Source organism: Pseudocercospora fijiensis (genome assembly GCF_000340215.1).
Source record: "Pseudocercospora fijiensis CIRAD86 unplaced genomic scaffold MYCFIscaffold_8, whole genome shotgun sequence".
In the NCBI taxonomy this organism is placed as follows: domain Eukaryota; kingdom Fungi; phylum Ascomycota; class Dothideomycetes; order Mycosphaerellales; family Mycosphaerellaceae; genus Pseudocercospora; species Pseudocercospora fijiensis.
Genome location: NW_006921539.1, coordinates 2,778,425 through 2,805,410, shown reverse-complemented (window position 1 = coordinate 2,805,410; position 26,986 = coordinate 2,778,425). Strand labels below are relative to the sequence as shown.

The 26,986-nt window shown below is 44.4% G+C and overlaps 6 protein-coding genes across 6 annotated transcripts; 3 read left to right on the top strand and 3 right to left on the bottom strand.

Annotated features, from left to right (window-relative positions):
• Nucleotides 1–293: 293 nt before the first annotated feature.
• Nucleotides 294–1,989, top strand: MYCFIDRAFT_37737 (uncharacterized protein; the record flags this gene model as incomplete). Its single annotated transcript, XM_007931504.1, has 3 exons — nt 294–711; nt 774–931; nt 991–1,989. Coding segments are annotated over 3 exons (1,575 nt in total), but the record flags the coding sequence as incomplete, so codon positions are not given.
• A 33-nt stretch (nt 1,990–2,022) lies between these two features.
• Nucleotides 2,023–3,219, bottom strand: MYCFIDRAFT_199298 (uncharacterized protein; the record flags this gene model as incomplete). Its single annotated transcript, XM_007932068.1, has 1 exon — nt 2,023–3,219. The coding sequence occupies one exon, from the start codon at nt 3,217–3,219 to the stop codon at nt 2,023–2,025; it is 1,197 nt and encodes a 398-aa protein (XP_007930259.1).
• Nucleotides 3,220–3,582: 363 nt separating this feature from the next.
• Nucleotides 3,583–4,337, bottom strand: MYCFIDRAFT_51832 (uncharacterized protein). The gene is made up of 3 exons (XM_007931539.1): nt 4,127–4,337; nt 3,952–4,074; nt 3,583–3,892 (listed from the first exon to the last, which is right to left on the bottom strand). The coding sequence occupies exons 1-3, from the start codon at nt 4,324–4,326 to the stop codon at nt 3,763–3,765; spliced, it is 453 nt and encodes a 150-aa protein (XP_007929730.1). The 5' UTR covers nt 4,327–4,337; the 3' UTR covers nt 3,583–3,762.
• A 12,209-nt stretch (nt 4,338–16,546) lies between these two features.
• Nucleotides 16,547–17,536, top strand: MYCFIDRAFT_212258 (uncharacterized protein). The gene has a single exon (XM_007932067.1). The coding sequence runs from the start codon at nt 16,611–16,613 to the stop codon at nt 17,373–17,375; it is 765 nt and encodes a 254-aa protein (XP_007930258.1). The 5' UTR covers nt 16,547–16,610; the 3' UTR covers nt 17,376–17,536.
• A 28-nt stretch (nt 17,537–17,564) lies between these two features.
• Nucleotides 17,565–19,007, bottom strand: MYCFIDRAFT_178167 (uncharacterized protein; the record flags this gene model as incomplete). Its single annotated transcript, XM_007932066.1, has 14 exons — nt 17,565–17,702; nt 17,743–17,763; nt 17,793–18,030; nt 18,056–18,114; nt 18,143–18,156; nt 18,181–18,224; nt 18,266–18,386; nt 18,433–18,468; nt 18,497–18,545; nt 18,581–18,642; nt 18,678–18,702; nt 18,738–18,783; nt 18,822–18,855; nt 18,896–19,007. The coding sequence occupies 14 exons, from the start codon at nt 19,005–19,007 to the stop codon at nt 17,565–17,567; spliced, it is 999 nt and encodes a 332-aa protein (XP_007930257.1).
• A 28-nt stretch (nt 19,008–19,035) lies between these two features.
• Nucleotides 19,036–19,662, top strand: MYCFIDRAFT_81064 (uncharacterized protein; the record flags this gene model as incomplete). Its single annotated transcript, XM_007932065.1, has 1 exon — nt 19,036–19,662. The coding sequence occupies one exon, from the start codon at nt 19,036–19,038 to the stop codon at nt 19,660–19,662; it is 627 nt and encodes a 208-aa protein (XP_007930256.1).
• Between the last annotated feature and the right edge of the window lie 7,324 nt (nt 19,663–26,986).

The window sequence follows — 26,986 nt, the reverse complement described above, 5'->3', positions numbered from 1 at the left end:
GATGAAGTGCCTTATCAAGACTAGGGTAGCCGACGGCGAATTGAGTTGCCCGACTTGCCACATACGGCAGCTATCGTGAAGATAGGTAGCTCACAGATCAGAGACCTCCAACTTCACCTTCAAAATCTGTGTAGACTTGATCGACTCTGCTCACTGTATTCAAACAGACCTTTCCAACAAGATGTCGGTCGTGACACTGGGAGAGTAAGTAGCACACACCGAATCCCTCTTCTACATATCTACGACTAATATTGTCCCCCTCCAGCGACTCATCGGCATTAGCGTCTGAAGCAGTGACTTCCCTCGCTGCCAACTCAGGACTGAGTCTCAAAGACTCTCACATCAAAGACTGGTCTCTCCTCCTCGCGTCCCTGGGCAGTACAATCGATAAAGTCTCGAATGCAGAAGACTATGCTCTTAAACCCGATCTCAATGCTTATCCTAGAACAAATATCCGCATCCCAGCCAATGACACCGAATCTGATAAAGGCGGCTGGGCAACTCTCTTCGAAGCCAAGGCTGCGAAGCCGAAAACTTCATTGCTGGAAGGCAAGACGATTGCCTTGAAAGACAATATTGCGTTTGCAGGAGTCAGGTGCACGAATGGTACGGCGGCGATTGAATGGACGCCTCAAATCGATGCAACGGTTGCAACGAGGATTCTTGATGCTGGTGGGCTGGTGACAGGAAAAGCTGCTTGCGAGAATGCTTGTAAGTCATCGATCATTCTTGTCCTTGACAGCCACATCACCAACTCTTTTCTCCTTCACTAGGCATGGAAGGCGTCTCCGAAACATCTTGCACTGGGAAAGTGCACAATCCCTATGCGGATGGGTACTCCTGTGGCGGGTCTAGCTCCGGTAGTGGAAGACTCGTCGGCTCGGGAGCCGTCGATATGGCATTGGGCGGCGATCAAGGAGGAAGCATTCGAGTAGGTTCACAACGACTGCGGACTTGTGAGGGAGTCCACTAACCGCATCACTTCCGTAGATTCCCGCTGCAAACTGCGGCATTGTGGGACTAAAGCCTACCTGGGGACTTGTCCCATACACTGGCATCTTGTCACTTGAGAGTACAATTGACCATGTGGGACCAATGACGAAAACTGTCCGAGACGCAGCATTGTTACTCGATGTCATTGCAGGCAAAGATGGTATCGACGACAGACAGCCCTACTTCTTACCAGCAGCATACATGAATTACACGGCAACTCTCGACAAATTCCTCTCAACATCTCCAAAAGAGAAGCCACTCCAAGGCATCAAGCTCGGCATTCTATCCGAAGGATTCGACTTCCCAGGCATGGAGTCAAGCGTCTCTTCCCTCTGCAACCGTGCAGTCCATAAACTCGCCTCTCTCGGCGCAGAAGTCAAACCAATCTCAATCCCTCTCCACAACGACGCCGCAGAAATCTGGATGCTCTCCCTCCCCCTCTCAGGAGCGAAAACCGGCCTTCTCGGTCTCGCCGAAGGCCGAAAAATGCTGTACTTGAATGACCGTCCCCCTCTTCCCTCTCTCTCGCAATCCCAATTCGATGCACTCGGCCCAGGAGCTCAAAATCTTTACATGCGCTACCTCTATCTTAACTCCAATCCCGCTTGGAAATCTTCCATCCACGGCAAAACGAACAATCTCCTACGAAAAATCAACGACGCTTACGACACCGCACTCGAAGACGTAGACCTTCTCGTAATGCCAACCCTTCCGTCCCCCGCCTGTCTATTGTACGAGGATCCCGCGAGTATAGGACCGCTGGAGAGGTTAGGGAGGAATCTTGGAATGGTGACGAATACCGCACCTTTCGATTCCACTGGCCATCCGGCTTTGACGGTGCCCGTGGGATTTGTGGATGCGATGGATGAGAAAGGGAAGACTGAAGGGATCAAATTGCCGATTGGGATACAATTTGTCGGGAAGAAGTTTTGTGAGAGTGATTGTTTCAAGGTTGGGGCTGTTTGGGAGGGGGTTGTGGATTGGAAGACGTTTTGATCTGAGGAGATGATGTAACTCTAGTCAAGCTCTCTATTTCTGCAGAAACTCGCGCTTCCGGGCCTTTCTGAAGTCTCTCAACTCCTCTTGCGTTGGGTGTTGCTTGACTTGGTCGAAGGAGACATTCTTGTTCATTGCATCAGGCATTCGCTCTAAGCGGTATTGATAGTACTTGTGGTCAACTTGTCGAATTTGAGGCCCTTGTCCGTTTGTTGATAAATTCAACGGGATCTGCCTAGTCTGCTCTCTCTTCTCACTGATGCAGTAAAGACCTTCATATCGAAGCAAGCCGTTGTACTTCTTGCTGTTCTCAGAATCCGGAAAATGCTCACTGCAGCCATAGGCTCGAAAGATGCGGATCACTCCCTTCTTATCAAGGGTCTTGCCAAGTGCTACGGCCCGGGTTACTGAGACATCGAGTGGTTGGCCGTTAGCTTTGTGTTTCTTGTATTCAGGACTGTACCAGATGACAGAACCCTCGTCCTCGTTGAACGTCCAGAAATCCGCACTGTTGGACATGATGAGCGAGTAGACTCCGTCGACGCCGACCATGGATTTCTGCTCGTGGAAGGCGAAATTCGACTGGGTTTCGCCGTGCCCGCCGTGGAAGAAGGCCTGCATTTGGTAGAAAAAGACATCGCCGGGCGTGATAGCAAGGTGGTCGTGACCTTGCTTGAAGGCGTTTCTCTGCTCGTTCTTGTAGTTCTGATCGACAACTGGTACCCATTTGCCTTTCTTGCTTTTTCTCAACGCTAGGCCACGGAGACGGCCTGAGTCTCCCCAGATAGCATCAGTAGCTGGGGGATAGCACCACTCCCCTTTATCATCGATGACAGGTGTAGCCAGCTCGATGTCTTCATTGCTCTCATCCTCTTGCTCCTCTTCTTCATCTTGTTCCTGCTGCCTTTCTACCATGTCACGGTGCTCCACTTCATGCTTCTCCAACAAACGGGAAGCCTCTTGGACGTAATTAGCGGGTATGTGATCTCCGTAATCAAGAATTTGAAACAGACAGGCCGTGATTTCCTGGCACTCTTCAACCAGTTCGGGCTCATACTCATTACAGTCGTAGAGAAAGTCGTTGACTTCGGCAAGAATACGTTCGTACTCCGAGCCGTGCTGCTCTGGTGTAGCGAGAGCAGGGATCAGTCTGTCTTTGATGAGTTGCAGCCAAGGATCGATGTCGAAGTCAGGTTCAGCTGGCAGTTTGACGCCGGCGAAAATTGACATTTTGCTCGGTCTGCTGACAGGTCGCGTTTTGCTTTTGAAATTGAATGAAACGTTGCGTGAAGTTCTCTGCTTATATGGTCCATAGTAAGTTTGCTGCTTTGCATGAGAGGAAGACTTTAACATATGAGATCATTCTGTCAAAGTCAGTGCACAAAGATACTGCTTCACTCACAAGCTTTCTTCGGTTTCTGGACCTTTTTGCGCTAAAGGCAAGCTTGGAACGAGAGACTGCTCGTGTCCGACATCAAAGAGCTGAGGGCGAATGTCGGAGCTTCTGGGCCCATGTCTACAGTGTGTGACATATCGATATAGCGGGTGCCCGTCTCCCAGATCAAAAATCTCAGAAGGCACTGCATCGGGATTCAAATTTCCACACTTCTTGTCTCTTGATCTGTTCTGCATTCTGGTACAAAGGCTCAGGAGCTGCGATATCCATCCAGCACAGATCGCCATGCCCTTGACGTACTTGGGTCTTTCTGAAGCTGGAAAGAAGTGAGCATTTCGTACACTTCATGTCTTGCTCGGACTCTATCCAGCGTTTCCTTATGAACACGAAGGAAGTCCATTTGGAGCCCGTGCAGCATTAGACGGGTTTTTCTGCCCACATCCTCTAGCTGCGCCCGTAAGGGTGTCATCGACTGCTGCATCGTATGCTTTGCCGCAATTCGGATCACTGCACGGCAACTTTAGCATAGAAATGGGGGCTCTGCATGCTTCGGCAACACTGTTTACCTTGAACCACCGCTTGCGTTATTGAACCACGAGCAAATGTCATGGGAGAAGCAGTCTTGCGTGTATGCGTTACCGACCGCTGTTCCAGAGCATCCAGCGCCACATCGCCCATTGCAGCCGTAGCTAAAGTGTCTTTGCGTTAATGACTGATCAAGACTGACGCATCCGTACTCACTCTCCGCCGTTGACCGAGTTAGTGCCAAAGTTGCTTCCGACAGTCCCAGTCCAGGTACAGGTCTGACCTGCCGCGTTCGTCCACCTGGCTGTAGCTGTTGAGCCGACGGTAAGACATGTCACAGACCGTTTTTCGAGAGTGGCCGCTGAAGCTGTGGCTACCAGGGCCAAGAATGCATAAACCAGACCTTTCGAGGGCATGATGGAATGGATCAAAAGGGCACGAAGCTCACTGCTCGGACGCACCAGGCTGCGGTCATGAAGCCACACTTATACTCGTGGCTATGGTATGGATGTTTTGCTTCCTCGGTGACCGGTCGCGGGAGATTCTCCTGTCCGCCGCAGTCCGCGTTAGGGCTTGCAAGCATTGGTGTGTCGACTCACTGTCGAGATGGAGGTCCCTATACGCGCGATTATCCTAGGCCTACAACGTCTTGAGCCCAGTGTAGCCAGCTTCAAGCCAAGCCAATCCGGCCATTTTCTGCCAAGCTAGTGTCCTTAGTGCAGTCTATAAGCAATCTAAGCTAAGCCAGGGGGTCTAGATCAGATTAGCTTACTAGAACCTTTAGATTAGCCTAGCTTAGATTGTCTCCTAAGGTACTAGATTAGATTAGCTTTAAGTTATAAGCTAACTACTACAGCTTAGCTTAGATTGCTAGATTGCAATCTAAGTATATACTAGCGGGCCGTTCTATAGTCCTTATCTAATTAGAGTAGAGTAGCTTCCTTAGGATTTTATAGGGATACTATACACAATTTCCCTAAAGCTTAAAGCTACTATAGTAATTACTATATAGACTAGTTTACTTTACACACCAAGCTATCTATCCTCTGCTTTACTTTACAACTTCCCATATTGCCTAGTAATTTCCTATTAGATTAGTAGTATTCTAGCTTATCACACTTACTATATATATCCTTAGACCGTATACTAGATAGTACTATACAAGTCCCTAATTACTCGTAATTAGAAGTAGGTATAATAACTATAGAGGAAACTGCTTTTGCTACTAGTACCTAAACTTCCACATACTGCTTCAACACTAGTAACGAGTAACCAATACTAATTACTTCCTTTAATAAGAATATTAACACACAATACAGGTTAGGTAAGCAGGCAGATAGTATAGTTCAAAGCGTATAGTATTCGATAAGGTCTATAAAGGAGGGAGAGGAAGGTTAGTTAGTTAGTCTAGCGCTAAGCCCTAAGCCCTACCTAAGGCATTAAGACCCTAGCTTTACTTAGCTAGTTATATACCTTTTATATACTCTCTAATACAGGCTTCCCTTCTAAACGCTACGCCCTTATAGCTATTCTTATTATCCCCTCGCTAGGTTAGTAGTCTAATTAGCCGCGCTTCTTACGTACTAAATCGAACGCTTAACTAGCTAATTACGTTACTATTAGTCTTATTATTAAACCTTTCTTTAATGCCTATTACACAACTACTCTTCTAACTAAGCTATTACTATTAATCCCGTAGTAAGGGTATATTAATACTATTATAACGTAGTAGCCTTAACTAATAGCGATACGCGTACCTAGCTATAACTAGGTATAGAGAGTTATAGTAATCCCTTTACGCTTAGTTATTAGTCTCTCGAGGTCTTATCCTATTCCCTTAGTAATAAGAACTATTTATATTACGTAAGGCCTAATATAGCGGCGGTATGCCTTAGCGGAACGCTAGTAGGGTACGTAGGCACGTAAGGTTAGTAGTAGCAAGGGTCGCTACTAGTAGTAAGGTTTTAGTAATAATAGTAATACTAGGTAATATTAATAATCGGTAATAGCCGGTAGTTAGCGCGCCTTAGCGCTAGCTTTACTTATTCCGCTTTCTAGGCTTTATTCTCTTTATTATACTTATAAAGCAACTAGCCTAGTACTTTAAAGGGCGTTACGAGTAAGGCTCCGCGTAAGATAACGACTAGCGCTTAGGCTTCTACTACTAGTAGTAATAATCGTAGTAAGTATCGATAGCGTCTAGGAAGTAAGTTTTATCTATAGCCGGTAGCGTAGCTAGTAGCGTAGCCGGCATTTTTGCTTCTTTTTACTAATCCTTCTTTAGCCGTAGCCCTTCGTAAGATTTAAAAGTATTAGAAGGATACTAAACTCCTTATTCCTAGAGCTCCTTTTAATCGACTTATTCGTAAAATTACCTAAGGTACTATAATCGACTACCGCTTTTAATACTCTATAATCTCCGTCCTTTAGGAGGCTATAGAAGCCTATCTAGTTTGTATCTTTAAATATATATTTCTCTTCTACCTCCTTTTAAACTATACTAATACGATTTTAGCTATTAACCCTATAGCTATCTACGCGAAGCGCGTTACAATTATAGAGAAGTCTATAAGCGTTTCTATATACAAAATATACCGCTATATAGCGCGCTCTAAATACTCTCTAGGTATATATATATATATAGTATAAAATACTTTATTAGGCGTACGGAATTAAAGTCTTTAAAAATTCTATTAGTACTAGTCTTATAAAGGGCTTGCTTTAAGTTACGTATATATTCTTATACTTCTTAGAAACCGATAAATTCTATAGCTCGAACCTACTACTCCTATAGTCTCTTAGTAAACTAAACTAAACTAAACTAAACTAGAATTTCGGCTTAGCAAACTAAACTAAACTAGACTAAACTACTACGTAGTCTACTAATTTGCTAGTCCTAGACATTTAGTATAAGTATCTTAATCTTAAACAGGCCTAGTAGTCTACTATTAGTAGGAATAAAGTATCTAGGAAGCTTTAAGGGATAATAGGAAGAAGTAAATACTAAACGGGTTAGTACCCTTCCTACTCGCTATACTAAGTTTCTATTTAACTATAAGTCGAATATATTTAGTTTTTAGTGTAAGAAGGGTCTGTTAGCAGGTAGATAGGGTAGTGGTAGGTATAGGTAGTATTCGATAGAGATCTAAGAGGAGAGGGAGGAAGGCAGGCTAGTTGGCCTAACGCTAAGCGCTAAGCCCTACCTGAGGCATTAAGACCCTAGCTTCACTCGAGCCTAGTTATATGCCAATTACGTGTAACCTCTTTGGTCCTAATATACGCTTCCCTTCCAAAGGCCGCGCCCTCGTAGCCGGTCTATGTTCTATTCTCAACCTCTATCGCTACTAACTTAGTAGGTCTAGCAACCTTCTTAGTCCGCGCTAAATTAAACACTTAACTACCTAATTATATAACTATATCAAACCTTACCTCTAAACAATACAATGTACAACTCTAACTACGCTATCTCTATATACAATAAACTAGGAAGTAATATATATCTATAAGAATTGAAGTCCTTCGACTAATTATAATACGAGCGCGTCTTCCCTGCTATAATAGGTAGACGTACGAGGTATTGCAGCACTGCCTCCGTTCTAAGTAATGTCGTACCGAGTTCTTTGCGTCTACTCTTAAAAGACCTAGCAATATCCGCTTCCGAGGGTTGTCCGCTTCCGAGGGTTTGTTCTTATTGTTACGAGGGCTATTATTTACTTTTTAGAAAAAACATAGCTCGTCTAGTTTCTATAGGTAAAGGCTATTGTAAGTATAGTAGTTAAGGTTCGCCTCGCTTAAAGGGTTAGAAAGATCGAGGAGTAACCTATTGTCCGTAAGATCGACCCTAGCTAGCTTAGCTCTATAGTTTTGCCCTTAGTTAGTCTATTAGTCGCTTAATCTTTTAGGCGGCTTAAAGTTTTAACTTAGCCTTAAAGTTTTAATTAAAGTTTGATTAAGGTGCCTTAGGCTCGTAGTATAGGTAAGGTTGTGTCTATAGGCGTAGTAATAATAGCAAGTAATATCGATAATAGCGGCGCTAGTCGTCTTAGCGCTAACTTTACCTTGCTTTTAATTTCCTTCTTCGACTAACAACAACTCGGCAACACTGTTACTAATATAGCGGTATCCTTCCTTTCTTAAATAGTAACATACTCCGCAACACTGTTACTAACATAGCCGCGCTAGCTATCTTCTAACACACCGTTATTCGTACGCGCGCGCGCGCATTCTCGTCGATTGCCTAGGCCTCGAGGCCTCGGTAGGATAAAGGAACAAGAGGTAGAGTCTTTAAAAGAGCAGTAACTAATTAACGCGTCGTAGCGCGCTTATTAACACTCGGTGCGCGTTTACTATAGTAGTATAGTCTTATTGTCTCTTATTGCTAACAATTGCTTGCCTCTAATTAGTTAGCTAATAGCACCCCGGGGGTAGCATTAATCCTAGGCCTTAATAGTAATATTATAAGCTTTTAGCCTTCTTCTTGTTCTTTACGCTAGTCTAATACTTATCCAACAACTCGGTTATGTCCTTAAAGGAACCTTTAGCTTCCTATAAGTCCTATTTAGGTAAATAGCCTTGCTATCTTAATAGGTACTCCTTCTTGCCTTTCCTAGTCCGGTGCTACAGGATACGTTCTATAGACTATAGCTCTTCCCTATCCGCTAGTATGTCTTCGTATTTAGTAGGTGCTTTATCCCCCTCGCGTAGGTAATATAGCTTAAGGAGGGATATATAGAAGGTGTTATAGATAGTATAATAGGGAGGAAGCTACAACTAATAGGCCTATACGGAGGAGCCCTTAACTTCTCGAATGCGGAATAGGCTAATGTATCTTAGTACGAGCTTAGGCCTTGTTTTGCCGTTAGGTAATAGGTGCTTGCGGATACGGAGGTTCTTAGTACTTAGCATAACTATATCGCCTTATTTAAAGGTTATCGGCGTATAGTACTTATCGTAGTAGGTCTTTTAGTACTCTTAAGCCTTTGTTAACTTCTCGGCTATCTTAGTATAGATTTCTCGCATCTTCTAAACCCTCTTAATAGCCGCTAGTGTTTCGGGTACTTGACGCGCTTCCCTTTCCTTACGCTCGGCCTCGAGCGAGGTAAATAGGTCTTGTAGTAAGGCAGCGTTCTAGCCTATTATAGCAAAATAAGGGGAGACCTTAGTAGATAAGTGGATACTATTATTGTACACGAATTCAGCTAGTTATAGGAGGTTGACCTAGTCCTCGGGGTTCTTATTAATGTAACTACGTAGGTACTACTATAGGGTAGCATTCTGCCTCTCTGTTTAACCGTTAGTCTATAGATAGAAGGCTGTTAATAGCCGATGCCCCAGTCTCAGCTGCAAGCAAATCTCGCTCCAATAGTAAGATATTAGTATCGATCTACGATCGGATACGATCCCCTTAGGGGTTCCCTAATAGGTATAGAAGATATTAGTCTATAGCGCCTCTACTATATTAATAGCAGTCCAATCCTTGCGAGCAGGAATGTAGCGAGCACCCTTAGTAAATCGGTCTATAACGACCAATATAGCGTTAAAGACGTCTTTACTTCCTTTTCGCTTAGTAGGGGGAAGACCTATAATAAAGTCTATTGTAAGCTCTATAAAAGGCTTCTTTAGAACAGGGAGTAAAGACAACTCGCTAAATAGTAAGTGCTTTAGTGCTTTAACTCGCTAGTATACTGCACAGGTCTATATATACTCCTTTATATGCCGCTTACTATTTAGCTAGTAGTATATACGCGATAGTAACTCGTACGACCTCTCTATACTATAGTAACTAGCGAGCTTACTATTATAGTGCCTCTTTAAAAGCTCTTGTCTAATCGATTGTTTAGCGGGGACATAGTATCTGCCCTTAAACTTTAAGTAACCTTTGTCGTCGATCGACTAATTACTCTTACTAGATCGAGTCGTTCGCCTACTTATAAGCCTATTAATACGGTTAATAGCAAAGGCGTCCCTCTACTGAGCACGCAATAGCTCATCTATAAACGATTAACTATCCCTATTTGCAAGGTTATTTAATAGCACCCTCGCTATTAAACGAGGTACGTATTGTATGCATCTAACAGTACTAGCAGCCGGAACTACTGCAACCTCTTCTACAGTACTATCGCTATATAGACTATTACTATAGATAGCAATGTCCTTAATCGAGTTATTATAGCTCGAGCGATCTACGTCCTTCTTAACGTATACTAAAAGAACGACAACTCCGCTATAGTATTTGTTGCCGCCGCGGGGTCCGGAAGTCCGCTTATCCTACGCTTACTTATTAACAACACAGGCTATAGCAATCTTATACTATAGGGTTAGAAACAATAAATTGATGTACTAAGTCTCGCTATCGTAATTAGGTCGCCTCGATAGGCTATTAGTAGGGTTACTTACGCCTAGCCGATATAACATATTAAAATCAAACCCGGCGAGGTAGACGGCCTATCTAGCCTGTCGACCTATAACCCTTGTAACCTTAGTAATACTACGTAGGTTATTATAGTCTATATAGACCTAAATTGTATACTAAGCACTATTAAGATAGTAGCGCTAATGCTTAAAGGCTTCTACGATTGCTAAGAGCTCTTGCTCGTAGGTCTTATATCGACGTTCTATATTAATTATCTTTCGTAAAAAGAAGGCAATCGGGTGCTAGTAATAGTTATTATCTAATTGCTATAATATAATAGCCGATATAGCGAACTATAAAGCGTTAGTCTCAATTCGGATCTGCTTGCTTAGCACGAAATAGTACAATAAGGGGACATTAGTAAAGCGTTACTTTAGGCCGTTAAAAGCGGCTTATGCTCTGTTAGTCTATTTGAACTCTCTAATTAGGTTGGCCTTAGTTTTAGTGAGCTTAGTTAGGGGCATTATATGCCGTAAATAGCCCTTAATAAAGCGACGGTAGAAATTAGCGAAGCCGAGGAACGACTACAGTTCCTTAATTAACGTAGGAATAGGCTATTTAGTAATAGTTTTGATCCGATTAGGATCAGCCTTAACACCCTTAGTTAATACGAGGAAGCTAAGGAAGGATACCTCCTTAGTAGCAAAGGTGCATTTAGAAGGTTTGTAATATAGTCTATAGGCTCGTAGGCGGTCGAGGACCTTGCGCACTACGGCCTAGTATTCTACAATATTAGGTAAATGTATATAAACTAGGATATTATCTAGGTAAACTATATAGAGATAGTCTAATAGGCCTAAAAGGGCTCGATTAATATAGGACTAGAATGTTGCAGGGGCATTAGCTAGGCTAAATAGTATAACTAAGTATTCGAAATAGCTATAGCGAGTACGGAAGGCTGTTTTCTATTCGTTACCCTTACGAATACGGATACGATAGTACGCATCCTTAATGTCTAGTGTAGTATAGTAGTAAGCCCCGGAAAGGCGATCGAGGGTCTTATTAATAAGAGGGAGTAGATAGCGGTCTTTAATAGTAACAGCGTTAAGCCTACGATAGTCGACACATAGGCGTAGGCTACTATCCTTCTTTAGTACGAACAGGATGGGTACACTAGTAGGGCTGTTACTATACCGAATTCGACTATTAGCTAGGTTTTCCTCTAGGTACTTACGCAACATAGTAAGCTCTCGCTTACTAAGGTTGTAGAGGGGGCTAAAAGGAACCTCCTTGCCCTCTATAATATTAATCTTATAATCCGTCTCCTTAAATATAGGCAATGTCGATGCTAGGTGGTATTTAAACACATTAATGTAGGTCTCTCGGATAGGCTCTAGTATACGAGCAAGCTAATTAGGATTATTAGGGGGTACAGGTTTATCGTTATTACTACCGAGCAAATCGGTAGTCGGATTAGCTAAGGCGGAGGCTAGTATTAGGTTGCTAATAAACAGGACCCTAATATCGTTAGGGCACTCGCTAACATTAATATATTTAATGTCCTCTTTCCTAGCGATTCTAAATCGCTACTTCTAGAGGCCTAGGTCTATAGCTATAGCGTAGTACTTAAGAACAGGGTTACTAATAACAATATCGGATAGGAGGCTGTCTATATCTACTGCGTAGGTAGTAAAGTCTAGCAGGCGCTCATTTCCGAGCTACCTCTATTTAGGCGCTTCGTAGTTGAATTCGTATATATACTGCTCGTAACTTCTATTTCTATACTATACTATATTAGGTTTAGCGCTATTCGAGATCTTATTCTAGCGAAGCGCCTAACGACAAACTGTTCTAGGCGGGTGCAGGCTCGCCTATCTACCTACTAGCACATGTATATTAGCTCGAATACCATAACAACTATTACCCGTAGTATAGCACTTTATAGAGACGGTTCCTAGATAATTCAGTAATTAAGGATATCCGCTATTTTAATAATACTATTGCTTTACAAATTCGAGAATTATTATTAGGAAACATGAATTGCTAGTCTCGCCTAACTCTAGATAGGCGGACAGCTATAGAAGTAGGCTCGGCTAAATTGGTGTAACTTAGCGCGCATACGTCGCATACACGAGATTTTTGGATCGTTAGACTCGCAATTAGTAGGGCTACAACCTCCTTGTATTAGGTTTGCTAGTTATCGTTAGTATAGCGAGATCGTATTTTGATAGCGGAATCTACGATAAAAATCAGCGGTTTGGCTTTAGGCCTTTAGGCAAAGGATTAGGTAGAGTAGTGTATAATTAGTTGCTCGGAAGTCGGCAAATGAACCCTAAATTATGCTATTACGTACAATTCGAACTAATTCACTACCGCGGAACGTAATCCTTAATGTATAAAGGCCTAAACGGAGGTAGTTTCCGAGGTCGTCCTTTAGAGCTATAGGAATATAGTAGGCCTTATAGGTCAAGTGCCGAGCGTTATTAAACTAAGCAAGGGTTAGTAGGTTAGTCTTCGGCAGTTGTCGAAGGTCTAATTGCTTAGCTAGGCGATAGCTAATAAGGGCACTAACTGAATTTCCTAGATCTAGTATAACCTTAGTTTAATAGGTAGTACCCTTCGTATCTTATATAAGGCAGGAGCGTATTATAGCTAGCACAATATCGATAGTCTTACGCCGTATAAGGCTAACAGTTAGTGCGGCGCTTACTCTTTTTTCGACTAATTAAAAGAGCCGACTAGGGTAGTATTAGCGGCTAAAAGGTGTTTCCTATACTTAGCGGAAGCACGGTCAATTCGGGCCTAGTCCTTAGGTTTGTCGCATTGGCCTAGTAGATAACTAGTGCTATTACAATTAAAGCACTTTAATCCGGTCGGGAGATTGTTGCCGTAGCTATTGTTGCTGCTATTATTAGTCGAGCGGTTAGCGTTATAGGGATACGAGCCCCTTCTACGGCCCCTGTCGCGGCCTCCTCTATATAGCCGGCGGCTACGGCCTCTTCTACGGTTATTATTACTATTCCTATTGTTAGTATTGTTATTATAGTAGGAACCTTGATTTCCTCCGCGGCTACTACGGTTACTACGGTTAGTACTAGCTAGTCGGATCCTTAATTCTAGTCGTTATTAGAGCTAGACAGCTCGTTCGGCTATTTCTACTTCGACTATAAATTAAATACGTATTAGGTTAGCTTGTTCGAATACGCGGCGACGGTCCAATTCGAGGATAAGTTCCTACCTAAGTTTTAGGCGTATCTTAGAGATCTATATAGAATTAGTCTTAGGCGGAAGGTCGTCTTTAAGGGTTTTTAAGTAGGCCTCGAATAAACGAGCCGATTAATCGGTCTTTTATTTAGCTCGAAGATACAGGTCCTAAGTATATTATTGCCTTAGTATAGGGTTTCTAAGGGTATCTAGTATAATAGTTTTATAGGTTTGCTACTAAATAGCGGTTTAATTATCGAGGGAATCGAAATAGTTATCCTATATACGCTTTAGGTCGCTATTGATGTACTACATAGCGTATACGACTAAGGAATAGTCGTCTAGTAGCGCTCTTAGTGCGTTACGCTAGTTGAGTTTACAGTTACGAATGTAGTCGTTATACTGCTTTCGACTAGATCCGTTAAATACGGTATAGTCCTTAAGTTTAGTATCCTTCTTTTAGATAGGTAGTAAAGAAGGTCCCGCTATTAGTTTTACTATCGGGGCTTCCTAAAGGCGACGGAGCTCGAGGAGGTTATCCTTTAGCTATTGTTCTTAACGTAGGGCAGTAAGCCTGTTTTAAGTAGCTTCTTAAAGTCTCCCTAATAGTTAAGGGCTAAAAGCTAGTTAGCTATATCGACGGTTAATAATATTGCTAAGAATGTCGTTAATAGGCAACTCTAGGTCGTTACCTAGAATTACAGGTTCTTCGGCAGGCCTAGTAGTAGGCTCTTTAGTAGGAGGCACTTTGGCAGGTGCTCTAGTAGGCACTTTAGTAGGCACTTTAGCAGGCACTATACTACTAGCATTATCGTTGCTAGCGCTGCTAGCGGCGCCGCGACTGTTGTTTCGTAATAAGCCGGCTATTGTAATAAGGGGTAGCACTAATAATGTATTATTAGCCCCTAAGATGCGGATATAGCGGAATTAGTAGATATCGGTCTAGTATATTTAACTTAGTATAATAGGCCGTATAGAAGGCCTTGCTTAATAATTGGTACGGTTGTTTCGATAGAATAGTACGTATAGGTCCCGTTCTTCGGGCGCAATATAGTTAGATTAGTCTTGTTCGTAGCTATACTACTAAAAGCTTGAAATAAGAACTATCTAGCTACTACCTTTAAAGGGTGGATCGAATACTATATAAGAAGGGTCTGTTAGCAGGTAGATAGGGTAGTAGTAGGTACAGGTAGTATTCGATAGAGATCTAAGAGAAGAGGGAGGAAGGTAGGCTAGTTAGCCTAACGCTAAGCGCCAAGCCCTACGGCCCCTGCCTAAAGCATTAAGACCCTAGCTTTACTCGAGCCTAGTTATATACCAATTACGTGTAACCTCTTTAGTCCTAACATTTAGTTTTTTAGGTAGTAACTTTACTAAGCTAGCCCCTAAGCTAGTTTCTAAGCTAGTTTCTAAGCTAGTCTCTAAGCTAGTTTCTAAGCTAGCGTAAGGACTACTAGACTAGCTAGCCTATAATCTAGTAATCTATAGATTATAGAAGCCCTTAGATTAGATTAGCTAAGCTAATATAACAGATATCTAGTAATAAGCTAGCTTATACGTAATAAGATAGTAGGTAAATTCGTCGAGATGCCCTTTAACCCTATAATCTTCTATCTTAGCTTTTGCACCCTATCCTATTTTAAAAAGAAAAGACCAAAGTTTCGCGATTCGAACATTTCGGGATCCGAACATTTCGGGATGCGAACATTTCGGGATCGAGATCCCGGGAATCGACGAAAGGAGAATGCTGGTATAGATCCGCTTGTGGCTCCAAGTGGAGGCTGCGACCAAAGTACGCGAGTCAAGACGGTGTGTTCACTCATTGTTTGTGCGCATATCAAGTACGAATAAAAGCACTTGTCTTGAGACGAGTACATTGAATGATACGCAGACCGTTATGCGTGATGTAAGATGATGCAGAGCTGCAACATGGAGAGCAAGCGAGCGATAATGTATCTTTACCAGTGAAGGCCACTTCCCATGGCCAATTCATACCCGTCTCTTGCCAGCTGTGTGCCTCGTATGCAATATATGCCGTTGCTTGGTGGTTTGGCGGAGATGCGGTGGTACAAGCTTGCTCGCGCAAGGTCTCAGTCCGGAGTGCCCGATTCTTGGCTGCTGAGGAAGGCGCCGCATCCAATAGCGGACTGTGCCCTCCTGCGAGCCAGTGCGAGGTGAGTGAATAAACTCGGAGATCCGCTCTCGCGTCAACATCCTGGCTCACGGCCACACAACTGCCGGCATTGCCATTACCTTGGCAACTTACAGCCCATAAGCACTACTACCACACTCTTCCTTCTCTCTTTCGCTCGTCTCAGGTCCATCGAGTGCGGAACGGACTGGTCAGGCGCCGATGTGCAAATCTTCAACGGGCCTTGGTTTAGGCTAGATAGACTCTCCCGGATGACCAGAAAAGCTGCAAAGGCCGAGCAGCAAACAACGTCGCTGACGGATCGCCTCACTTATTATCATCATGGTCGCCAGCACGAGCAGCAGCAGATTTCCAGCCACGTGTAGAGCTGTCAGAGAAGGAGGGTAGCATCCAATATCGCAAGAATATCACGCGCAAGACAGTCGGCACGTTCTCTGGACGCTTGCTCCTGCTTGTGCCGAATCACGAGGCATCATCACGATGGCTGTGTAGCTAATGCTGTGTCGGTCCACCGAAGGTCCCATCGAATGTCACGGTGCCTCTGTACTGGCGTGGCTGGTTGCACGAGTTGCGAGCGTCACTTGGCGATATTCTTAGTAGCACTGCAAGTACGCCACTCACCATTGGCCACTAGCGTCTCACTGGCGTAGCCAAGACCATTTCTCCGAACGTTAGCATGACTGCGCATCCCAAAGAGATCGTAAATCGGGGAAGCGTTGTGGCTATGATGCAGGTATTCACTCGGAGCAGTGGAGCACCAACCCACTGTGGACACTTCGAGCTGGATACGGGACATTCTAGAATAGAAGTGAAGAGGAAACTAGGCACGAGGGTAAGTCAAAGAACAGCTTATAAGATTCTCGTTCCTGCTCTGGTCTGAGGCATCAACCTCCATCTACACCCAAGAGCTTTACCCCGTCCCAACCTTCTCAAGAACCCTTTCTTTCCCAGCCTTGCACTCGAACCGAACTCCGTCTCCTTCACCTATCAAGATGAGGCTCACTTTCATTGCTGCAGCTCTAGCGGCCACTGCCATCGCCGCTCCTCTGCAAAGAAGACAATGCTTCATCGACAAGGATGGCGTTCAGACTTGCATAAACAACCCCACGTGCAGCACAAACGAGGACGGAGTGACGACTTGTGTGAGCAAGCGAGAAGCGGAAGACATAATCAAGCGACAATGCTACATCGAGGACGGTGTCCAGACTTGTATCGACAACCCAACTTGTACCACGAACGAGGACGGCACTATCTACTGTGTATCGAAGCGAGACGAGAGCTCTTCAAATCAAAAACGCCAATGTATGGTCGACGAAAAGGGCCAGCCAATATGCAATACAGAGCCCCGATGCTACACGAATGACGATGGCTCCGAGTCCTGCGTCCTCAAGCGTGACACAGATGCTGCTTTGGAAAAGCGACAGTGCTGGATCGACAAAGAAGGAAAGCAATTCTGCAGCACCGAGCCGACGTGCTCCATTGATGAGGATGGCAACAAGATTTGCGTGTTGAAACGCGAGTCGGCTACCTCAAACCAAAAACGTCAGTGCAGGATCACCGAGAGCGGTGAGAGTGTCTGCAACACAGTGCCCACATGCAGCACTGACAAGGATGGGAACGAAGTCTGTGTGCTCAGGCGGGACGTGGAGGCGGCGATGCAGAAGCGACAATGCTTCATTGATGTCAATGGCAAGCAGTACTGTAGCACTGAGCCGACATGTTCGATCGATGAGGACGGGAATGAGATCTGCACTTAGAAGAAATGTCTTGCATATGCAATCGGCAGCACGAGAGACAGGAATGAAGGCACACGGAACGAATGACGAAGACATGGAACGATGCATAGTAAAAACGATAGACCGTCAGCTTAATATTGTAATTGACACGAAGGAAGCTGCTGCTCCAAGATTAACAGAGATTGTTTCCCGCTCCTCTTGCATCACTTGTCACATGGGCTTATTACAGGGCTGGCAGCAAACATTAACAGCCGCCCAATCAAGGCTGATATCGACATTCAGGACTTTCGTGTTGTTCTTGCTCTTTCCTGCTGCTGCTGATGCTGACTCAAATCCCAAGCTCTTTCGCTAAGCTGATGTGTGGACTCAGTAGCCCGAGGACTGCGACGCAAACACCAGCCTTGGACTTCTAAAAAGGCAACATAGCAAGTAGTCGACGTCTTTTCGAAATCTCATTTTACACCGGCGTGTCTCCGTAACGATATCTATGTCCAAGCTCGAAGGTGTATTTGCTGGCCCGTTCCGCACCTTTCTTTGTCGCTCATTGAACCAGGCAACTGTCATTACCTTGCCGCCTCGGGAACTGATTCCAAACCCCAGCATGTCTACTCTCTGGGCTGTGTGTCCGGTGTACATGCGTGGAGCGCTTCCGGCTTCCTCTACGGATATGACATCTCTTTTGGTCTCGCTTGCCAGCCCACGGTGCATACGCAAGACTGTACCCGTCTCTCACAGTGCTGTGTGTACCGGCATCGCTCGGCTTTGTTCATCCTCGTGCCGCTTCATACATTGGATCTTGAGCCTAGCCCTGGTTGTCATTCCAGACTCCAGAGGTGATCATTAGGCGCTGTTCTGCTGTCAGGATAGGAACTAGCATCAACAAGTCAAGTCGAGCGAGAACCGGAGCGCACTTTGGAGAGCGGCACTCTCGCAACACCGAGATCTTGTACCTGAGCCTATCCTGCAGTGTGATCACCAACGATGGATGACGTTTCAGGAGTGCGTAAGCGATGGAGTTCCGAGTTCTCGGGCCTTGTGGTAGAATAGGATTATGGGAGCGGCCTCAACATTCATTCACTCACCGCTGATTGGATGAGAGCAATAGCATCATATGCTTGCGGATGGATGTCGCACCTCGCAACCCCGACGCTCCCGCGCCGCCGTCTCTCCGCGTACCTGCTTCTCTTCCAACTACAGTAGCAAATGCTTGAACTTCAGCTCTTGACCAAATATGCTGAGATGGATCCGAATCCGATACCGCTGCCATGCGTCCGCTCTCCTTTCAGATCTACATGTGCTGTTGCTTTTGCCGGCCCCTCTGACGTGATGGTAGACATGGGTATTCTACCTACACGCTTGTGCACGATATGTAATCCTCCGTACAAATCTCGCCCGTCCGCGTCCCATGTCGAGACTGGAAGCTACGCGACTGACGGTAGGTCATCAACACTATGCCTCGCTTCAAACGCCACCCGCTCGATTACAGCATCAGACTCTCGGCCTAAGTATCCCGACATGACTACACTCTTCTAGACAACCACGAGGCTGATCGTCTAGGACGGCGCTCAAGTATATACGCGGGAATTGGGGCTGCTGTGCCTGATATCTCACCCGACCATTGCATTTGTCACCACCACCACCACCACAACGCATTACCACTCACCTTTACTCGACTGTCAAGATGAACCGCATCGGCTTGATGCATCCTTCCACGCTGACGGGCAAGCACAACGCAGAGACTAGTGCCCTCTACCAGGCATTCTCGGACCATGTGGATCGACGTCTCAACGCGGCGAACAACACTTTCCGATTACCTTCGACTGGAGCCATGGTAGGACAATTTGCCATCTTCCTCCACAATCCGAAGATTGGAAGGTCCTTCTTGGAGCTCTCTGACGCCCTGCGCGAGCTACCTGGCCTGAACCCACGCACGAGAGAAATCATTGCCCTCGTCGTCGCTACCAATGAGAGATCTGCCTACCAGACTTACAGTCACGGACGGCTAGCCATGCAGAGAGGACTCACACAGAACGAGCTGGACTCGCTGTACGCTGGCCTTTATTCGCACAGCTTCGCCGAAGCAGATAAGGCTGCGTATACCGTGGCCCGCGAGCTCTGTGTCTCTTCTGGACCGCTTTCCGATCGAGTCTGGAACGACGCGGTGACTGTCTTGGGCCGCGAGGGAGCTATTGCGGTAGTGCACCACACTGCATTTCACCGCTACGTCGCTACGCTACTGAGAGGATTCGACTCACAAGTTCCAGCTCCTGGAGAGAGGGTGGAATCAGAAAACACCAAGACTGAGTGACAGCGACTGTATGGAGGCTCGACGTCCTGGCTTCATACTTCCGGGGTGGTCTCGCGTTCTCCTTAGCAATCCCACCCGCATACGAGGTACACTACTGCGTCACTGGGTTTTATGCATTCCATTCAGAGTACAGCATTCTTCGGCGTTCACTTCATTCACATTTTCTGGTGTTTAGCATAGAGCGGGCAGGCAGACAGCATTCAAAGGCGCACAAGCATTTATTATTATTATTAATTCCATTTTTAGCCCGTTCCTCGGCTAATCCGAGTGCGGCTCACGGCCGCTAGCTATCCACTTATTGAACGCTATACTAGGCTCTAACTATCTATAGAAACTATGCACTAATGCTACCGCTCCTAAAGTAAATACTATTCTAACGCCAAATATAGACTATGTTTTTGTGCTTTTTACTCTTTTATACTAGCTAGTAACGCCTGTCTAGCTCGAACTAATAAGATTAAGTAAATAAATAAACGTTAAGTCCCTCGCTCTCTACCCTTCCGCTTATTGTCTATATTACTTCCTAGTCTTTCGAAGGTATCTATCTATACCCTCGATTTTCTAGAAGCTAAACTATCTTAGGTTCTTAAGGTCTCCCTAGGGCGTGTCTTTTGCGTAGGCTATCCTATATATCTAAAACAGCGTATCTATAAGGCACTTACCTAAGTAGAAAGTCCCGGACTTGCGCTAGATATTATATACTAGCTTGCCGTTATCGTACGTATCTCCGAAGTAGATAGCGCGCACTTTACGTTTCTCCTTTAGGGCCTTAAGGAATACCTATTATATATATAGTAGGAAGGTCTCTACCGGCTTTAGTCCGATCGGTTCGTTACTAGCGTTATAGTCGTAGATTATTAAATAGTAGCCTTGCTTACCTAATAGTTGTACTATCGCGTAGGCCTATACGTGCTATTCGTCCTAATTATACGCCTCCCGCCTACCTAGTAGGTTTATAGTAGCATTCGTAAAGAGGGCTATCCTTACTATTAGTATACTACTATCTAGTCTCTTTATTTTTGCTTTTATAAAGTCCTCGAATATCGTTATCTAGTTAGATTCTAACGGGTCTTCGTCTCCTTTATACTATCCCTTCTACTTCCCTATAGTAAAGCTAAGGTTGCGTAGGTATATATAGATGCTCTCCTTTCCGTACCTCCTTATCGCCTCTTCCTAGATACGCTCGAGGAACCTCTTAAGAACTAATGTTACTATAAGGTACTCGGCTCTCTCCCTACGGTACGCTCGCTAGATGTCTTAGTATATAGATTCTAGCTTAAAGATAAAGGCGTTTAGGAAGTAGCGCTCTTAGATATTAGTGCCCTTAGCCTATAGTAGTAGCTATAGTTCGAGGAGTATTAATTATAGAATAGATATATTAGCGGGCGCTCGCGATAGTGTTTACTCGGTTATTCGGTAGTACTAGTTAGTATATAGCGTCTTAAGAAAGGTAGGCTTATAGCCTCCTTTTCTATCCTATCCGCTAAGCCTTTCTAGCCGCCTTCCGATATAGACAAACTCGTGCGTTTACTATACTAACCCCTATAAAACGATGTCCGTTCTATAGCTTCTCTTAACGCGATATAGAATCTGTTAAGAACTTTTTAGTACGGTGTCTATATATAATGTTGCTAGCTTCCCGGCGTCGAGGCTAGCTTTAGCTAGCTTAGCCTTATCTAATAAAGGACGGAAACTAACACTACTACTACTACTTGTAGCAATAGTACAGGCTACCGAGGGTAACATAACCTATAGCAATATAGGCAGCTATGTTTAGCAAGATAGGATAACGAGACTGTCGCTTAGGCTAATAACTAGAGCCCTGCAACATAGGCATTATAGAAGTGTAATATAAACAATGTACTGTACGAGGTTGATAATCTATCTACAATGCAGAAGGAGGCCTCTTATATAGGCTTAAAACTAGCCTATAGGTGTAGGGCCGGTTACTAGCTAATATCCCTCCCTTTCTTCGTATCTAACTAGACACGCTTTACATTGCGCGCTTAAAACAAACATGTATGCATCCTTAGCGTTCTTAGCTAAGGCTATTCTTAGAACTCCGCAATAACACCCCCGGGATAGCATTAATCCTAGATACTATAATTATATAAAAACAACTTCCTAAGCAACACTATATAGACTTACTATTGCTTTAACGCGCCGTAATCCTTACTAGCAATAACCTTATCTGCTAGTCGGCTCTCGAAATCTCCTCCGTACGCGTTAAAGCTGTTAGTACCGAAGTACTATCCCTCGTAGAAAGCTTAATTAACGAGGAGGTTAATAGCCTTTTCTGTCGTAGCTTTCTCCTAATCGTATAGATATTCCTTTAGTCCCTCGTTATTAAGCTAGAGGATCTATTCAACTTCGTTCTAAACAACGTAACTTAACTAAGGAATCCTACTAACTAGAGCGTCGGAGATATAGCCGAGGCCTTCGACTAAGATAGCCGTAGAGAAAGCGAATAGTACGAAGGAGTTAGAGGCTAGGAGGGCGGTTAGATTGCGGTACGCTTTAGCAACCTAAGAGACTATTAAGTTCTCGTAGCCCTTAACCTTAGTGCCGTTAATAACGCGAGAGTAGCCTAGGTTAATTAACATACGGTTGCTCTTAGTCTTTAGATTACTATATAGCAGATATAGCATCTAAATAGAGACCTCGCACTCCTTTAGAGGGTTGAGGATCTACTCCGCTTTACGCCTCTTACTATTAGGCTAACTATCGAACATATAGTCGAGGTCGTCGTCGGTAAGGTGCTTATTAGTAAGCTTGCCGATCTTAGTTAGTAGGACTAGGCTACGAGCCTTAAGCTTCTCAACCTAGTTCGCAAAGACCTCGGGCTAATATATACCTTCGACAATAGTAGAGTAGCTAGTCTTATCCTTAGATATAAGGCAGACCTTAATACGTAGGTAACTAGCACCCTCGCTAGCTGCGAGCTTAACTATATCTTATCTAAGACGAGCAGACTCCTTAGAAGGATAGTTTTCGTAAGTACCGCTAACCTTAAAGAACTTAGTAGGCTTAGGGACGGAGATAAGCTTATATACGTAATTAGGTCGAAGGGCGATAGCTAAGAGCTATAGGGTAGGGTGCTAGCGGACGATTTAGTTGCTTATACTATAAGTTTAAAGGGCATTGCGGCCTTCCTACTTAGACTTAGGCATTGTACGTATATGCTAAAGGTATATTTCAAACTCCTCCTATATTAGATCGATAAGGAAAGGAAGATATACTCTACGAGGCTCTTATAACTAGCTAAAGACTTAAGGGAAGATAGCATTGCTAGTCTAGCGAAAGCGGTCGAAGGAAGTGCCTTAGCTAAGGATGCTAGTAACGAACTTGCTCTAGCGATCTGTTAGCGTAAGGGCGCGAGTAACAGTACTAGTAGGGTTGAACGCGTAGAGTCCTAGAGATGTCGGGGCGGCAACAGGGCGTCTAGGAAACTAATTAGTATAGGCCTAATTAGCTTTAAGGGCAGCGAAGGCGTCTTAATTAGGAACCTTGCGACTAATCTTTAATAGGCGACCGACGAGGATACTCGCCTTAGCACTAGCATAGAGACTACAGACCTTAGCGGCCTTCTTAATATAGTTAGCATATATAGAGAACGGCTCTTCTCCTAGCTTACTAAGGTCGTCGAGCTATTAATAGATAGATAGGGCGGTAGGAGCTTTGCCTATATCGGCTTTAGGAACTATATCGATCTTAGTAATAAGGTACGCAATAGAGTCGCCCTTATAAGAACTACAGATGTTCTTAGTTAATAGGATCGGCGAGAGCCCTCTATCTCTACGCTCGCTAAAGGAGCCTTCGGAGGAGACATCTTCTAGTAGTGTATCTAGCATATTAACATCCGAGTTACTATAGTTAGTACTATAGTTAGCCCTAGAAGGGACGCTGTACTTCTTAATAGCCTTACGGAGGGCCTAGCGAGTATGCAATACCTTCTTACGCGCTGCTTCGGCCTTAGCGCGCTCGTCCTTAACTTCCTAAGGGACCTTACGGTTGCGAGTCGAGCGACGGTCTTAAGCCTACATCTCCGTAGCGAGCGCGAGACTAGCAGCCGTATCGGCCTCTATTTCTAGGCGAAGAGCCTTGCGTTTAAGGATATTAACGATAGGAGCCTCTTAACCTTTAATAATAAAACCTACACTATTAATACGATAGCCCTTCTCTTTTAGTAGATCCTTAGTTGTCTATACGTTAAGATCGACCTAGACAATCGCATCGTAGTGCTTCTTCTAGTAGGATATCGTAAAGTCGTTAAGCGTAAAGGACAAGTTAAGTAACTGCTTGCCTACCTTCTTACTAGCGGTAGATATACGATAGATTATAGTACGGGAAAGGTGCTCGGCGCCTTAACGACGGACCTTATACTTATTAACGAACGAAGAGACCTACTTAGTACGCTCTTGTCTACCGTAGGCGAAATTAACAAGGCTCTTAGGAAGACTACTTAGTCCTCCCTAATATTCGAAGGCCTAGTCGAGGGTCTTAAAGCGTAAGCGAATCTAGGTGCCGGCCGTTTCGAGGCTATAGACGATAGGAAAGGCTTGTTCGATATCTATATCGTTAAGAACCTCGCGCTTAAAGACACGCTTACCGATAGACTAACGCAAGTTGTTTATACCGTACGCAACTAAGATAGCAGCCTTCTTAATGTTCCTATTAATAACGCGTAGTAGGGTGCGAGCGTTCTAGATCTTCTCTTAAGGGTCTTTAAGGGCGGTAACGATCTAGAAGTAGTACTCGAGGCTAGTTATAGCAGCTAAGGCGCTATCGGATAGGGCTTCGATCGGGACTAGTACGCCTAGGTTTAGGGCTAGTAGGTTGCTACTACTACTAGCGCCTAGCGGATTTAGGGCGCCGGAAGACATCTTAGTCGACCGGAGTAGAAAGGAGTTAGTAACGAGTTTTGCAAAAACGTTCGTAGCTTGTTAATAATAATTAAAGGGTTTAGATAGAAGGAGGGGGAGGGGGTAGGCGGTAGTAAGTTAGTTAGTATTCGAGTAGAAGAAAGAGCTTAGAAAGCTCGCCTTAAATAGGGTACGAAGGTAGCGTAGTCTGTATATTCTAGTAAAGCAAACGGATAACGATTATATATAGACCCTAAAAAGTAAAGCTATATACGAGACTCCTTTATTAGTAGGGCGGCTAAAGTTTAATAATCGATCTAGCCAATCGCTAGTAGCGACTACGCGCTTTTATTAACCTCTAGCTTTCGTAGATTCCCGCGCACTCGAAATGTAACTAGTCAGTTCGAGTACCTAGTAGTAATCTATAGTAGTAAGGCTAGCGGGACTAATAATACCCCCGGGGTAGCATTAGCTTTTCTCTAGAGATGCTCGGCAACTAAGAGCAAATCGCCTAGGCCTAGCGCAGCTTGTATTAGCCTATAGCACTATCGTTGTAGATGCAGCATCACCTTTTATAGTAGTAGGCATATAAACGTAGCCCGTGCGTTCTTCTTTGTTCTAGACACTAAGCTTAGCGGCCTAAGGTCCCTATTCTTAGAGACTATAGGCCTAGGTTGCTGCGTCTATCTAAGAGCTAGGAAGGGAGAGGGATCCTCCCTTTCTTAGTGTCCTACGTAGCTAGTGCTAATTAGGGCAGGAACATCCTCTAGCAGAGTATCTTATTGTCGTTATTACTTAAGGAAGGTTGCTAGAGTCTAGGAATCTAGAGGGAAGTAGTCCTAGAAGGGTAGAGGGGCTAGGTTCGGCTATCTTCCTAATGCTACCCCTAGGGTGTTATTAGGAAAACGCGCCTCGTATAGTTCTATCTAAGGAAACAAGAGCGAAGGAATAAAGTTATAGCAACATTAATCGAAGGTAAAGGCAAAAGTAAAAGACAATAATAGGATAAACTAAAAGCAACAAACGAGAGCGTAAACATTAGTAGGAACAGACAATAGGTAAGGACTAAAGGTATAGGGCGGTACTATATTAATAGCGCGGAGAACGATCGACAAGAGTAAGGAAGCAACGTAGCAGAGGCAGGCAGAGGCAAGGAAGAGCAAGCAATTATTTAGTCTTAGGGTCGTCTAGCTATAATTCTAGGCGGTCTTTATCGCTAGACTAGTTAGGTTCCTCGGAGTTAGAGTTAGATAGCTAGAAGTCTAGTTTACTATTAGAATCGGAATCAACATCGGAAACGCTCTATATATAGTTAATCCTTATATAACCCTCCCTTTGTTCTTAAGTTATTCCTAATAGCTTACTAAGGCGAATCTAGGGATAGGCATAGTTCTTAGGCAGAACAGGATCTATAATAGCGGCAGGATCCTCCTTCCGATAGGCATCTAAGGACGGTAGAGGGTCTGTAGAGGCACTAACTTCCTCCTCGGTCGGCGGAGGGCGGGCAGGTTCGCGTAACTTAACGATCTTCTTTAGATTAGCCCGAGGGTGAGAGTGCTTCAAAGTAGCACTATCTAGCTCCTAAAGGAGGTATACGGAACCCGAGTAAAGGACCTCCTTTACTCTATAAGGACCCTTCTACTTAAAGGCTAGCTTATAGGAGTAACTATACTCTAGTTCGGACCGGTATAGAAGGACTATATCGCTAACCTTTAGAGGTTCCCAATCAACAGCATTATAGTTATTAAAATACTACTTAGCTTCCTCCCGAAAGCGACGTTGTCGAGTAAGACCCTCCTAAGAAGTCGTAGTTATATCCTTAAGAGCCTTAGCCCGCAAGGCAAGAAGATCTGCCCTAGTACGAACAGACCCCTAATCGTAAACGCCGTGCGTACGGTAGGACAATTTAATAGGAAGAACGGCGTCCCTCCTAATTATAAGTTCCGCCGGTGTAAGTCTAGTCGTATCGACAATAGTAGTTCGGTCCGCCTAGAGAAGGGCTAGGACGCGGGTAGAAATAGGAACTAATCTATCGCTACTATTAGTTATCTTAGACAGGGCATTAATTAACGACCGATAGCCGCGCTTAATAATAGCATTCGATTAGGGATAGTATAGGGAGATGCGAACGTTTTTCGCCCCGTACGAAATAAGTAGCGCTTAAACCTCCTTAGCTATATTATTCGTAGCGTTGTCTAAGATAACCTCGTAAGGTGTTCCCTAGCGGCAAAACAGATCCTTAAATAGGAAGGTAGCTATATTACGGGCATTAATAGCACCGCAACCTTTGTAGAAATAATAGGCCTCTAGCTATCGAGAAAGACTCTTTCGAATAATATATAGGCTATTATTGCGGCTAAGATAGACCCTATCGCTATACTACCGCTCCCTAACTAACTAGGCAGTAGGGATACGTAGCTCTCCTAGACGCCGGTAGCTGTTCCTAAAGTTGCACTTAGGAC

Excerpts from the sequence above, each read along its gene's own strand:
- MYCFIDRAFT_212258 (XM_007932067.1), top strand. The coding sequence starts at position 16,611 with ATGAGGCTCACTTTCATTGCTGCAGCTCTAGCGGCCACTGCCATCGCC.
- MYCFIDRAFT_51832 (XM_007931539.1), bottom strand. The coding sequence starts at position 4,326 with ATGCCCTCGAAAGGTCTGGTTTATGCATTCTTGGCCCTGGTAGCCACA. Across the intron at positions 4,075-4,126 it reads AACTCGGTCAACGGCGGAGA|CTACGGCTGCAATGGGCGAT; the intron begins GTGAGTACGGAT and ends AAGACACTTTAG. Across the intron at positions 3,893-3,951 it reads AACGCAAGCGGTGGTTCAAG|TGATCCGAATTGCGGCAAAG; the intron begins GTAAACAGTGTT and ends GTTGCCGTGCAG.